At 47.8% G+C, this 14,694-nt stretch overlaps 1 protein-coding gene across 1 annotated transcript in view; it reads left to right on the forward strand.

The window, feature by feature from the left end:
• LOC119963435 (janus kinase and microtubule-interacting protein 1-like) overlaps positions 1–14,694 on the forward strand; it is a 432,838-nt gene that overhangs the window by 236,462 nt on the left and 181,682 nt on the right. Inside the window, exon 4 of the mRNA XM_038792562.1 lies at positions 1,112–1,609. Coding sequence (XP_038648490.1) covers positions 1,112–1,609 — 498 coding nt within the window. The remainder of the gene's footprint in view (positions 1–1,111; positions 1,610–14,694) is intronic.

Genomic DNA, 14,694 nt, shown 5'->3' on the forward strand with positions numbered 1-14,694 from the left:
AACCGGGAATCGAACCTGGGACTCTGGTGCTGTGAAGCAACAGTGCTAGCCGCTGTGCTACCGTGCCGCCCATCTACCACCTAGACTGCTACTTCATGGCAACTCCTGTTCCTTAGCTCAGCATCGATGACGGGGGGGGGGCAAATAAATTTGTTCCTGTGTTGTTGGTTTTGAGCTACCTTGGCTGCAATAGTCACTGTATCCCTTTCTGTTTACAGTCAGCCTTAACACTGTCTACCCACAGCTAACTTAGTCTTCTCTGATTTTTTTATCCCATGTAATTCTGTTGGCAGGACCACGAAAGACACTGGGCGGGATTCTCCCAGCCCTGCGCCGGGCCGGAGAATCCCCGCGACCGGGCCATGCCGCCCCGAGGTCAGCATGCAATTCTCCGCAAAGTGTAGAATCGGCGCCATTGGCTCTGGCGTGGCTGGCACGACACCAGTCGGCAGTCATGGACCGCTATATGCAGCCAGCCTGCCGATTCTCCGGCCCGAATGGGCCGAGCAGCCGTGAGAAAAAAAACGAGTCCCGCCGGCGCCGTTCTAACCTGCTCTGAGCTGGCGGGACCTCGGCGTTGAAGGGTCGGGTGGCGGCCTGTGGGGGGGAGGGCGGGTCCGACCCCGGGAGTGGCCTCCGATGTGGCCTGGCCCGCAATTGGGGCCCACCGATCGGCGGGCCGGTCTCTCTGGCTGGGGGCCTCCTTTCCTACGCTCCGGCCCCTGTAGTCCTGCGCCATGTTGCGTTGGGGCTGGTGCGTTGAAGGAGTGCCACTGCACATGCGCACGTTGACGCCGGCACCTCTGCGCATGCGCGGATCCCGCGACACACAGTTCACGCCGGGATCGGCAGCTGGAGCAGCGCGAACCGCTCCAGTGCCATGCTAGCCCCCTGTAGGGGCCAGAATTAGTCCTGGCAGCAGCCCGTTCACGCCGTTGTAAAACGCGATGGCGATTACAACGGCGTGGACACTCTGCTGCGGGATTAAAGCAACCCGCCCACTCTGTCCCTTCCCATTCTTGAAATGTGCCAAGTCTTTAGGTTGTTTCCCAAATTTGAAAGCAGTATTTTACAGTGACCCTCTTTTTTGGTTGCCTCTTGTGTTCTGCAGGTGAATAAGCTAGAACGGGAAAAGGTTCAAGAAGTGAAGCAAGTGCGGGAGCTGGAGCAACACAAGCACACAGTGCTTACCACAGACCTCAAGACCAAACTCCACGAAGAGAAAATGAAGGAGCTGCAATCTGCCCGCGAGATCCTGCTAAAGCAACACGAACAGGAACTAGCCCGTGCAGCCAAAATCAAGGACAGCGAAATCCAGCGACTCCAATCCACTCTGAATGTACTCCGGGATGGGGCAGCTGACAAAGTTAAAACCGCCTTGCTCAACGAAGCCAAAGAAGAAGCTCGGAAGGGGTTTGACTTTGAGCGCATCAAGCTGCAACAGGAGATAGTGGAACTGAAATCCACCAGGAAGCAGGTGGAGGAATCCTTGAACTACATCGTGCAGGCTGACAAGAAGAAGGCTGCTGACCTGCGAAGCGCTCACCAGTCCCATCAGGACGAGATAACCCGAATAAAGAAAGAGTGCGAGAGAGATATTCGTAGACTGGTAAGGAGAGTAATCTGAACTCGGGAACTGTATGGGCTTCCTGCTCAAGGTTACAAGATTAGAATTAAACCTCCTTTTACTGATTACAGAAACTGAAATTGATTACACGTACAGAACAGTTAGAGATAGTATGCATTTCATGTTGCTCCAGAGGGACCTTTAGTCATGAGGCAAGACTGCCCTCACTTGGTTTTATGGGTACCTGTGTCAGTTCAGCCAGCAAATTTCTAACAAGCACTTCCTGCTCATTATTTCAGAGTGCCCCAATGTTCCATCCTTGGCCCTTCAATTCCTTACGTATGCATGTTGTTATATGTGACATTATCAGTGAGGATGGATTCAGTGTCTACATGTCTCCTGACAATATCCAACTCCACTTCTCCATCACCACCTACTCTCCATGACCATATGCCTGTTAGATTGTTACTCCTGTGTCAAATTGTGAATGAGCCATAGTTATCTGGTACTGAATATTGGCGAGACCAATACCATCTATTTGGGCTCCTTCTACTAACTCCGCTCCCTGCACTCCCAAATTCAATCTATTGCTAAGACTGCTGACTTCAACCTCCACAACACTGTTTGCTTTCCACTTACCTCACCCACACTGTTGCAAATTTATCTGCACTCTTTAAAAACTCCAGAGCCAGGATTTTCTGTCCCCCTTCCCGCCCGGCGTGATATTATGGTCACGCCAAATTTAATGGAAATTTAAATGGCTTGCCGCATAGGCGATGATGGTGATCGGCAAGGTGGCACAATGGTTAGCACTGTTGCCTCACAGCATCAGAGACCCAGGTTCGATTCCGGCCTTGGATGATTGTTGGTGCAGCGTCTGCACGCTCTCCCCGTGTCTGTGTGGGTTTCCTCCGGGTGCTCTGGTTTCCTCCCATAGTCCAAAGATGTGCAGGTTAAGTGGATTTGCCGTGCTAAATTGCCCCTTAGTGTCCAGGAATGTGCAGGCTAGGTGGGGTTACAGGGATAGGGCAGAGGAGTGGGTGCTCTTTCAGAGAGTCGGTGCAGACTTGATGGATCGAATGGCCTCCTTCTGCTCTGTAGGGATTTGATGATTCTATGCATCCACCAGGGGGAGACGCACAGTGGCAGGGCTGTAAAACCTTCGCCCAGACTGGACATTTGAAATGCCCTCTCATCGATGTCATCAAATTACATACTACACAAATTTTAAACTCATCCAACATTATCCTGTCCAGCAATTACCTTGCTCACTACTCTTCATTAGCCACCCATCCCCCAGTGCATTGATTCCACTTCTTTGCTCCACAAAGATTCGCCTCATCCTTAGTCTGCACCCTGCTCTAGCCTGTACTTATAGGCTTTCTGGATCTGGCCTCCTTTTGCGTACTGCCCTGCTCTGTGTACAGCTGTGGTGGCAGACCTTTAAAACTTTCCGGGTTTATTCTACAGGACTCCTCCCCGAAACTCTTCCCCTTGGTCTTCTCTCCCAATATTTAAAAATGTCCACAAATGGTACCTTCAATCATTTCCCCGTCTCTCCACTTCCACTGCTCAACATCGAATTTTATGAGAAGGATACAGAAATGTTTATTACATTACAGTTGATTATGAATGTGCAAGTTGTCGCAGTAAAGGTAACCACGATGGTCCTTTACTACACAGTGGTACTCAACCACCATTGGCACCCAGCAACTCCCAATCGGCAGGCAGCAACCAGAACACATGAAAACACAATGGGCTGGGAAAAAACCGCAGGTCGGGCAGAATCCGTGGGGATATTTAGAGTCCGTATGACTCTTCAGAGCTAAAGAGAGGGAGAAATGTGATGGAGTTTGTACTGTTTAAGAATGGGTAGAACAGGTGGAGCAAATTGAAGGTGAGGGATAATTGGGAACTCAGGAGAGATTTGACAAAGGTGGTGGAGCAAGATAGGTGGTCAGTGTGTATTTTACTTTTATTTTAGCAACAAGAACAACGCTCCTCTGTTCTGGCAGTGCAGACTAACTGATGGAGCGAGGGGCTCGTCAACCAAGCACATTTGGATATTTACTTAGCCTCAAATATCCTTTCTCCAAAGGGTTGGAGGCAATTTGCCAATTTACAGTTGCATTTACAGCAAAGGTTTTTTTTAAACTATGGAAATGAATGACACGGGCTGCTGTGTGTGAATGTAAAATACCGAGTTACTCCCAGGCCACACATTTGCATTTTAGTTAAGAAAGCCGTATTTCACTGTCCAACTGTACTAATTATTAAGATATAGGATACTGCTTTGGTGAGTAGCGAACAGGATTGATCCATCACACCTCCCCAGGGAGTGACAAAATGTGCATTCAAATTACTTCCAATGGACTTTTCTGTTCCAAATTCCTCAGCATGCTGTAACAGTAAATTATATTATTATTATCAAATGATAGGATTTAAACATTTTTTTTATATTTGAGGTAGGTCAAAATATTGCTGCTTCAAACCATAGTGTTGCCTGGCACAATGTTTTGCTGCTGACAAAATATTGGGCATGGAGGCCGACTGTCCATTGTCTTACTGATTTAAGATTTGTCTTCCTGATTTAAAATTTCCCCCCTCCACCCACGCACAGAAGGTCCCTGACTGCCCCTATGCTGTCCCAGCCTTTTTGCAATGGCGAGGTTCAGGTGGGGCCCAGGGATCAGCCAAAACTCCAGCATGTGAAGGAGGATGATGATAGAACCCGTGCCTGCTGGTGCTTATGCTGCACAAGAGCCTCTTATAATCTCTAAAGTGCAGAAGGAGGCCATTCAGCCCATCGGCTCCGCACCGATCCTCCGAAAGAGCACCCCACCTAGACCCACTCCCCCACTCTATCCTCATAGCCCTGTCACCCCACCTAACCTTCACCCCTCAAATGCTATTCACCTTAACTACACATTAAGGTAGTGAGTTCCACCATCTGGCCACTACCTGTGTTGGTGTCCAACTTACATTTATCGTTCTGAGTTCTCGTCTCACCCACAAGTGGAAACATCTTGTGTGTATCTACCCTATCAATCCATTGATAATCCTGAAGATCTCGATCAGGTGATCCCTCGGAACACTTTTTCCCGAGGAGAATGTAAGTGGCAGTGGATTGACTGGGCAACTCTAGCTTCATTTAGTCGTCCACATTTATCTGCCCTCTGCTTCACGGAGAGACTGCTACAATTTTTAAAAATAATGTTTTGCAACTTTTCTTCCCCCTTTTATGTGCCCTCCTCCACATCCTGAGGCTGCAGCGCTGTCTGTCTTTCCTGCTAAGGGAGGGGTGGATTCCCCTTGTTGCCTGATGCCCTCCCTCCCCGGTAATTACCTTCAATCCAAAACAATCTGTTGTTTCCGGGAGTGGGTGGAAGCCCTACTCTGAAGCTCCTGTAGCGAGAGAAGGACAGCCCAGGGTCATCTCTCTCTCTCTCAATGTCATTTTTATCTCAATGTTAAGCTGCAAAGTGGGCTAGGCCAATTTGAAGATTTCTCAAAGTGGTCTTCCCCTTAGGCAGGCCCTTGGGATTGAGAATGACTTGCTTCCACTCCAGTTCGATGAGTGGCTGTTAAGTCCGATGCTTGGTCTGCAGAGTTTGCCACATGCGAGCGGGTGGTGCTGGAAGGATCAGACAGAGGAGGTGTTTGAAGATTTGTGCATTCTCTCCGATCCGCCATCTTCATCTTTGTGTGTTCCCAACTCCCAAAGTCCCTCGATGTTGCGTTCCCGAATTAACCTTTTCCATTCATGGTAGCATAGTGGTTAGCACTGTTGCTTCACAGCTCCAGGGTCCCAGGTTCGATTTGCGGCAGGGTCACTGTCTGTGCGGAGTTTGCACCTTCTCCTGGTGTCTGCGTGGGTTTACTCCGGGTGCTCCGGTTTCCTCCCATAGTCCAAAGATGTGTGGGTTAGGTGGATTGGCCATACTAAATTGCCCTTAGTGTCCAAAAAATGTTAAGTGGGGGTTATTGGGTAACGGGGATAGAGTAGATACGTGGGCTTCAGTAGGCTGCTCTTTGTAAGGACCGGTGCATGATCGATGGGCTGAATGGTCTCCTTCTGCACTGTAAATTCTATGATTCTATGATTTTGGTAAGTCCCAGGCCAGAGACTCCCATACATTGGCTGTCGTCTTTGATCTCTTCAGGCATGCTTTGAGCACATCCCTGAGGCTAAGTCTTGAGCGAGAGAGACGATAAATGCTTTTTTCTTACAACAGCAGTTAGTCGGAAGTATAACCTCAACAATAACTTGAATCTATTTTTAGTGTCTTTAGTATAAAGTATACGCCAAGATACTTTGCATATAAATACAAGACCACACCTACAGTATTTGCCTCTACAACAATGACTGAATTCACAAGTCATTTATGGTTTGTGCGGTGCTTTTGGCCATAAAGCAGTATGTTAATGCAGGTACATTGATGTCCAAGGTTGATCCACTGCAGTGTGGAGTGTAGTTGAGGCTCAGTCCGAACAGCTCAGGTGATTCAGGGCTTCCGGCCATAGAATGTTCTCACTGGCCATAATTCTATACTCCCCACTGGCAGGTTCTGAGGCTGTATGCATTCTGTGGCCTTTAGTGGGGCAGAAACTGGACTGGAGTAGCCATATTAATCCTGTGACTACCAAAGCAGGTCAAAGGCTAGGAATCCTACTGCGAGTAATTCACCTCTGTTGCACTATTAATAATGTTGGTGAACCACAAGCCTTCCCTTATATCGATCAAATGACCACACAACCAGTTAGTTAGTTCAAAAGATGGTTTATTTACATACACAAAAGTTACCTCGACATGCAAACACAATATCTACTACGAGTTAAACTACACCTATCAGCTACAATAACCTGTACTTAACTTCAGGGTGACCAGCACTGTGCAAATGGATAAGGCCTTTATCTGGATTTCACTTGGCTGGTTCGAAGAAAGTGGCTCTATCTCTGCTGGGCTCATCCATTAGGTAGCGATTGTTGGTCTTGAACTTATCTGGCTGTTCCTGCTGCAATTGAGCTGGCACAGGCTGTCTCCAAAAGAGACAGAACTCATGGCTGTGCTCTCTTTTATCCCTCTGGGATTTTGCGCTCTTTGGGGCGGTCCTTAACCTTGGACCCAATAGTTCGACAGGGCACAGATCAATGTCTTCGATTTCGGCCAATAAAGGGGCGGGTGCCTTGGTAGCTGGACGGGTCCTTAGCGGTCATTGACCTTGGCAGTTGGACTTTCTGAGTAAAGGGAGTGGCGCCGATCAGTCTGTGGCTGTACCGGTTGCTTGATTGGAATTCTATTGTCCTGGGAGAATGGGCCATTAGAATGCAAACGAGCGGGGGTTTCGATCAGGCCTGGTTACCTGTGTTTCAGATACACATAGGCTCTGTATTTGTCTGAGTCCTGGGTTGGCCATAACTCCCATGGTCCTTTGCAGGTGGCCATCTGATGTGGCTACACCTCCTGACCCCCCCCCCCCCCCCCCCCCCCCCCCCCCCCCCCCCCAATGTCTGTCCGCCATCCACAAGGCACAAGTTAGGAATGCAATGGAATAATCTCTACTTGCCTGGATGAGTGCAGCTCAAAAAACACTCAAGAAGTTCAACACCATCCAGGACAAAGAGGTTCCACTTGGTTGCTACCCCTTCCACAAATATTCAATCCCTCCACCACCAATGAACAGTAGCAGCCGTGTGTACCATCTACAAGATGCGATGCAGTAACTCACCAAGGTTCCTTAGGCAACACCTTCCAAACTCACGACCACTACCATCTAGACGGACAAGACCAGCAGATATCTGGGAACTCCACTATCTGGAGTCCCCCCTCCAAGTCAATAGTCATCCCGATTTGGAAATGTATCGTCGTTCCTTCACTGTCGCTGGTTCGAAATCCTGAAACTCCCTCCCTAACAGCATTGTGGGTGTACCTACACCTCAGCGACTGCAGCGGTTCAAGAAGGCAACTCACCATCACCTTCTGGAGGGCAACGAGGACTGGGTAATAAATGCTGGCCTAACCAGCGGCTCCCAGATCTTGTAAATGAATTTTTAAAAAAATGATCATTCTTACAATGCCTTGTTAGTTCATCGATTCAATTGGGTCCTTAGGACATTTTAGTGTTAACAGATTTTGTTACAACATCCTGGACTAGTGCACGGTCAATTCCAGCCCCACTTGACCCAGAGTCACAACACAATTCAGTTAACCAATAATTCTTAGAAAAATACTAAATGTCTTTGGCGCTTAGCTGTTCAATAACTACAGTCAACTTATAACAGGAATGACAATGAAATATGCAGCAATTACAACTGGTTAACTATCATCTAATTCCTAATCCCCCACCCTCTGTGCACACATGGTAGCACAGTGGTTAGCACTGTTGCTTCACAGCCAGGGTCCCAGAGTCGATTCCCAGCTTGGGTCACTGTCTTTGCGGAGCCTGTACATTCTCCCCATGTCTGTGTGAGTTTCCTCCGGGTGCTCGGGTTTCCTCCCAAATGTTCCGAAAGACGTGCTGTTCAGTAATTTGGACATTCTGAATTCTCCCTCCGTGTACCCGAACAGGCGCCTGAGTGTGGCGACTAGGGGATTTTCACAGTAACTTCATTGCAGTGTTAAAGTAAGCTTACTTGTGACAATAAAGATTATTATTATCAACACAGAGGGGAGGAAAGGGGTGAAAGTAATAAGTAAAAGGAAAAAGAGTCTTTGTTTCAAATGGTGGTCTTAGCAGACCTTTCTTCAAAGTAGGCTTTCAGATACAGGTCTCTGTTTTCAGCCTGTAATGATTTCACTGCAGATTCGGTCATTTAAGTTCGCTGTAGATTCAGAAATACATCAACTCACAGCCTTACTGGAGAGAGAAAGAGAGCGAGAGGATCAGCTCCTCTCCCTGAGTGTCCAGGATTCAAACTGAGCTCTTTTGAGTCTCTGAAAATCATTACACTCAGGCAGGACCCAATCACCAACTGTTAACGGGCAGAATACAGCCTTTTGGCCAACTCATTGGCCACCAGCCAATCAATCAAACCGAGTCCCACCCTGTCTCTCGGGTGCCGAAAAGTCTGGGTCTTGTTTTCCAAAGCCAGCAGCACCATATACTATGGTGCAACTTCTTAAATTCCTCATTCTCTCTGCGGCTTGACTGAAAGATACATGTCCAGAAAGGATCCATGGATCAAAAATGATAACGTCAAAAATAATGAAAGGGGAAATTAGGGGATGATTATGGACGACCCTTACAATTTGCAAGTAAATTTTTAGATGTCAGTTCCTTTCTCAGTTAGTCATAGAGTTTTCCTCAAATAGGACACAGTGGAACTTGGTGTGCGTCCTTTCACTTCCTTCCTTTTCCTTCCTTTTCATGATGTGGAGATGCCGGCGTTGGACTGGGGTGAGCACAGTAAGAAGTCTTACAACACCAGGTTAAAGTCCAACAGGTTTGTTTCAAACACGAGCTTTCGGAGCACGGCTCCTTCTTCACCTGAAGAAGGAGCCGTGCTCCGAAAGCTCGTGTTTGAAACAAACCTGTTGGACTTTAACCTGGTGTTGTAAGACTTCTTACTGTGCCCTTCCTTTTCATGGCATTTCTTTGCGAGGGCTGCCACCCTTCCAGATATTTACAGCCACCTGACTAACCACAGGACATAATATTAACAAGATTTTTATTTTCTCCATTTGTTCTTGGGGAGGTGGACATACCGAATTGCCCTTGAGCTGAATGGCTTGCTAGGCCATTTCAGAGGGCAGGGAAGAGTCAACCACATTTGGGAGTCACATGTCGGCCCAGACTGGGTGAGGATGACCGATTTCCTCCTCTAAAGGACATTGGTGAACCTGATGGATTTTTACTACAATCAATGATAGTTTCATGCTCACCTTTACTGACCCGAGTTTCAATTCCAGACTCCATTAATTTGAATTCAAATTCCACCAGCTCTTGCGGTGCGATTTGAACCCATGCATTGGGGCAAAGAGGATAATAATTGTGTTGGCAAACCTAGATTTTATAAGTCTATGCACAGTAAGAGTGTAGAAAAGACTGAAGGAGTTTCAGTTTGAAGTTCTGGAGGGGAGTTTGTGTAGGTCATGATGCAATGATCGGATCAGTGACACATGGCTAATGCTGCGAGAGATAATAGGTGGTACCTCTGGCAGAGAGAATTCTGAAAATACTTAAGTTCCATTACAGTAAGTGATTAAAATGTAAGCACTGCAATGCCAGCTTCACATCCCTGCAACCTGAGGTTTTCAAAGACCTAAGGGACTTAGGAACCTGTAGAACTCATGCAGAAACATATTGGTCAACATTTAAGTGAATAGGCTGTGCGTTGAGCTTCACACATGGTTCCAGCTGGCCTGTAAAATCTAATCTTGTTAATGCACCATGCAGTTTTATTTCAGATACATTGGGACATGCATTAAACCTCATTAATGTTTCATTAAGAGGCAGAGAACACTTACCTTTTTGAGAACATTCTGGATGATTTGTTTGCTTCTGTAGATTACGTGCTTTACATTTCCAGCTGATCAGAAACTTTTTTTAAGACAGTGCTTCCTCTCTTGTGGCTTGTTCAGCATTTCACATTCTTGTCTCGCTTTGTGGTTATGCTGTTTGGAGTCAGAGATTTGAGCACTGTGTGATATCAAGCAACAACAAAAGATTGCATTTATGTGGCACCTCAATGTAGAAAAAGGTAACCAACAAGATTGATGGAGGGTAGAAAAAAAGTAGGCGTTTTGAACTTGTGGCGAAATGTTTGACCAATCGTGATGCTTATTTTTAACCATTAATATTCAATAACAGGCTTTAATAACACTGTGTTGCTTATCCATGAGGGGAGTGCATCTCAGAATAACGACCCGGTTGGATCATAGAATTTGCAGTGCAAAAGGGAGCCATTCGGCCCATCGAGTCCGCACCGGCACTTGGAAAGAACATCCTACTTAAACCCACGCCTCCACCCCACCCCGTAACCTAATAACCCCACCAAACCAATTGGAAATTAAGGGGCAATGTAGCATGGCCAATCCATCTAACCTACACGCCATTGATCCTTCACTTTTAACCCACGATGTCTGGGGTAAGAGGCAGAGGTAGCAGTGTGTCCCTGCTCCCGCTAGATCGCACATATACCATGAGGAATGCATCTCTAGGGACAGCCTGCCCTCCAAGACCACAAAATGAACCCTACTGTGCCAGGCCAAAGGAGCAGAGTCAGTACCTTGAAAAAGGTTAGGGGTCAGAGGCTAACCTTTTAATGAATTTGCATATCAGCAATAAGACAAAATATCATTCACATTTTTACACAATAGGAGGTATATTCAGGGCATGATCCCGGCTTGGATTTCCATGTAGGACTTCCTTAACCTGGCTGATGACTACTTGGTGCTACACTAGAGTGACCCCTCCCTCTACCCCCCCCCCCCCCTCCCACGCCAACTCCCTCCGATTGCTGGGTACGTGAGATCTCCCACCTTCATAGATTTTAAGCCCCATTGACCACACTCAGCCCCCTCCCCCACAAACCTTGTAGACTCTACCCCTTACAGTGCCCACGAAAGCTTCAATGTTAGGCTGGACCCCGATATATTTATCGCCTAATACCCGGCCCTTCTGGTACAGTCTCAACAGAATCGTGATGAGAGTGCACTGGATAGACAAGGATTTTTACCTTCATAGCTATAAATTCAGTTATGTCACATCCAACAAAAAAAGATTGTATTGTATACATCTTCTATTGTGTATTACCTGGCAATTCTGTAATATAGCTAGGCATTAGGACATGTGCAGCAACCTGATTATTCCGTAAGATTATTCCACACTTAGAGGTGAGCATCAAGCAGTTTGTTGTTTTATTATTCATTCATTCATTCTCGGGGAATTTAGGCATCGCTGTACATACTTGTAATAAATTGTTGTGTATACTTGTAATAAATTGTTGTGTTTAGAAATTAACTGGGTGAACCAATTCTTTTTTTAAAATTTAGCATACTCAATTCATTTTTTCCAATTAAGGGGCAATTTAGCGTGGCCAATCCACCTACCATGAGCATTTCTTAGGTTGTGGGGGTCAAAACCCACGCAAACACGGGAAGAATGTGCAAACTCCACACGGACAGTGACGCAGAGCCGGGATCGAACCTGGGACCTCGGCGCCATCAGGCAGCAGTGCTAATCACTGCGCCACCGTGCTGCCCCGAGTGAACCAATTCTTGAAGTTATTACAATCACCATAGTGCTTTTTGGAGTTATGAGGACAAAATGTGCCAATTGAACAAAGGAAAAAAATTATATTGAAGTGAATGGGGGAAGGTCTTTCACAGGATGTTGATCATAGGCTTAGTAAAGTGATGAATTTTAAGAACAGTCTTAAAGCGAAAGGTTCTGAAGTTCTGAAGAACAACTTCTCGCAGTGCAGAGAAACTAGCTATTGAATGGGACTGCTTCATTTAGGGGCCTCAGCAGGGAACGCCCTGCCGAGGCCTCACTTCTCCCCGATTTCTAGACCATCCCTCCCACCATGGCCTCCGAAACCCCCAACACCCCAATAATGGGGTCATCGTGCCCCCCCCCCCAATCTAATAAGGGCAGGAACCTCTGGGCCCAATCCATGGCATGGGCAAAATGCCACTCAAGCACCTTGGCACTGCCAGCCTGGTAGTGCATCTAGCCTACCCACATTCTAGCCACCCGGGGTCCCCTATTTCCTGGGTGACCCCTTAAGTGCCGGTACCCTTGATCCCCGGTTGTGGAGACCAGTGCTAACTGGCACTTGCTTGGGATCTCCGAGGCATGGGGGTTAGATCCCCTGCCTCGGGTAACTCGGGCAAGTACATATCAAAGTGCTGCTTACTGCAGTATTTCAATATGCAGATTAGCCACGACGAGCAGGATCTAAATTGCAATGTTTCGCGAGATTCCGTTAGATCTTGCTAGCCCCCAGTCGTGTGAGGCGTGGCCATTAGATTGCGTCCGTTAGCTCTGTCTCTCTCTCCCCAAATGCAGCTGGACCAGCTGTGTTTTCCTCACACTTTCTGTTTTAAATTTCAGGGGTGGGAATCTCCCATTCGGCGACCTTGGGAAACGCCGTCACGTTCCACAACGACGTGAAGGGGCCGCTGGAAGTACTGATTCTGGCCCCCTACAGGGGACCAGCACGGCGCTGGCGTGGTTCACGCCGCTACAGCCTCCCATCCCGACGCGAACTGTGCGCCCCGGGATCCGCGCATGTGCAGTGGCGCCGAACGTCAACGAGGACATGCGCTGTGGCCCACCGGCTCCAACCCGCGCATGCGTGGTGGCCTCCCTGAAGGCACTGGCCCCGACGCAACGTGGCGCGGGAGTTCAGGGTTCAGGGGCTGGCGCGTAAGAAAATAGGCCCAGGGAGCGAGACGCTGGCCCGCTGATCGGTGGGCCCCGATCGTGGGCCAGGCTCCATCGGAGACCCTCCCCCCTGGGGACGGAGCCCCCACCCCACCCACCCCCCCCCCCCCCCCCCCCCCCCCCACAGGCAGACCCCCGACCCTGCGTGCAGATATCCCGCCGGCTGCGACCAGGTGCGGATGGCGCCGGTGGGACTCTGCCTTTTTAGAGCGGCCGGCCGGAGAATCGGCGGCGCCAAATGTGGCGGCGCCGATTCTCCGCTCTGCAGAGAATCGCGTGTCGGGGCGGCTTGGCGCGGCTGCAGGGATTCTCCGGTCCGTACTGGGGCTGGGAGAATCCGCCCCCCCAGATCCAGCATCGCAGTGTTTTTCATTAGTCTTAAAGGAGAGGGCTTTGGAATACATTGAGGGAATTGGGGAGGAAGGTTCAGAACCAGAGCCCGGGTGACTGAAGGCACTACCACCAATGGTGGGGGTGAACGGAGGGCCTACAGGGTCAGAGAAGTGCACAGTATTGGTGGGGAGAGTGAGATGTTTTGTTGTTGGAGGAGTTTACAGAGATAGGAAGGGTCAAATCTGACCAAAATAATTCAGTTTGTGCAACATGAAATGATTGTATTCCAATGTACATGATAGATAGCCTTTATGAACCAATGGTAAAATAATGAAATGGATATTGATCTGGAATTGCTAATACATTGTGAATCAGCATCTTGCTGTCCTGATTGCCTCATAAATAGCCATTAATTAGAAAAGCTGCAAATCAATTTGGTCAAAATGTAATTACAGATCACATCCAGACTGTTATTGAAGGATTGTTTTTGAAGTGGTCGCAGTTTTTAATATTGTGAATGATTTTCTTTTCCAAAGTCAGGCAATTATTTTCAGGACATTAACTTCACAGATATTAGAAATGCGGGTGCAATCTACAGCAAGGCAGATTGCTCCTTTGGTAGCCATTTTAAATATATGATCCTTGCTTAAACAATTTCAAAATACAGTCTGAGAAATGGTCCTCTTGTCATGCTTTATCAGAGTTAAGTGACGGTAACAGTGCCAGTGCTATTTCTTGATCAGGAAGCTGAGTAAACAGCCAGCTTCAGTAAGCCAATATTAATGCATTAAATCATTAACGAGTACTCAGTTTATTGGCCCAGTTTTTTGCCATGTCAATGAAATGAAAATCTCTTATTGTCACGAGTAGCCTTCAAATGAAGTTACTGTGAAAAGCCCCTAGTCGCCACATTCCGGCGCCTGTTCGGGGAGGCTGTTACGGGATGAGCTTCTCCATCATGGCGAAAATGGTGGACAAGCCGGTAAATCCTAAGTCCTGCCCCAGAACATGGCATTTCCTGTATTTTGTGCTGAGGCTGGAGTGGTGTTGGGCCAGGGTTTGCGCAAACGTGGAGGCAGCTGACCATTTAAATCACTAGCTCCCTCCACTAAAGTGGTATTTCTGTAGGCCAGGAGGGTGAAACCTGGAGTGAGCAGGTTAGATCAGGTAAGAGCTGGTCTGAACTTGATGGATTCATTTGGATAGTCAGGCCCTTTGGTCACGTTTGATACCCCTTTGGATCTGGCCCCGGGACATCTTTTGAGAGTGGTAAGGCATCCTTTGTGAGACATAAGGCACTCGTTAAGATAGATAAGCATCCTTTGGGAGGGGTAAGGCACCCTTTGGAATTGTTAAAAGTAAACATGATTGTGTGTATGAAGTTCATAAATTTACTAGAGCTGC

Source organism: Scyliorhinus canicula, chromosome 3 (assembly GCF_902713615.1).
Source record: "Scyliorhinus canicula chromosome 3, sScyCan1.1, whole genome shotgun sequence".
Taxonomy (NCBI): Eukaryota; Metazoa; Chordata; class Chondrichthyes; order Carcharhiniformes; family Scyliorhinidae; genus Scyliorhinus; species Scyliorhinus canicula.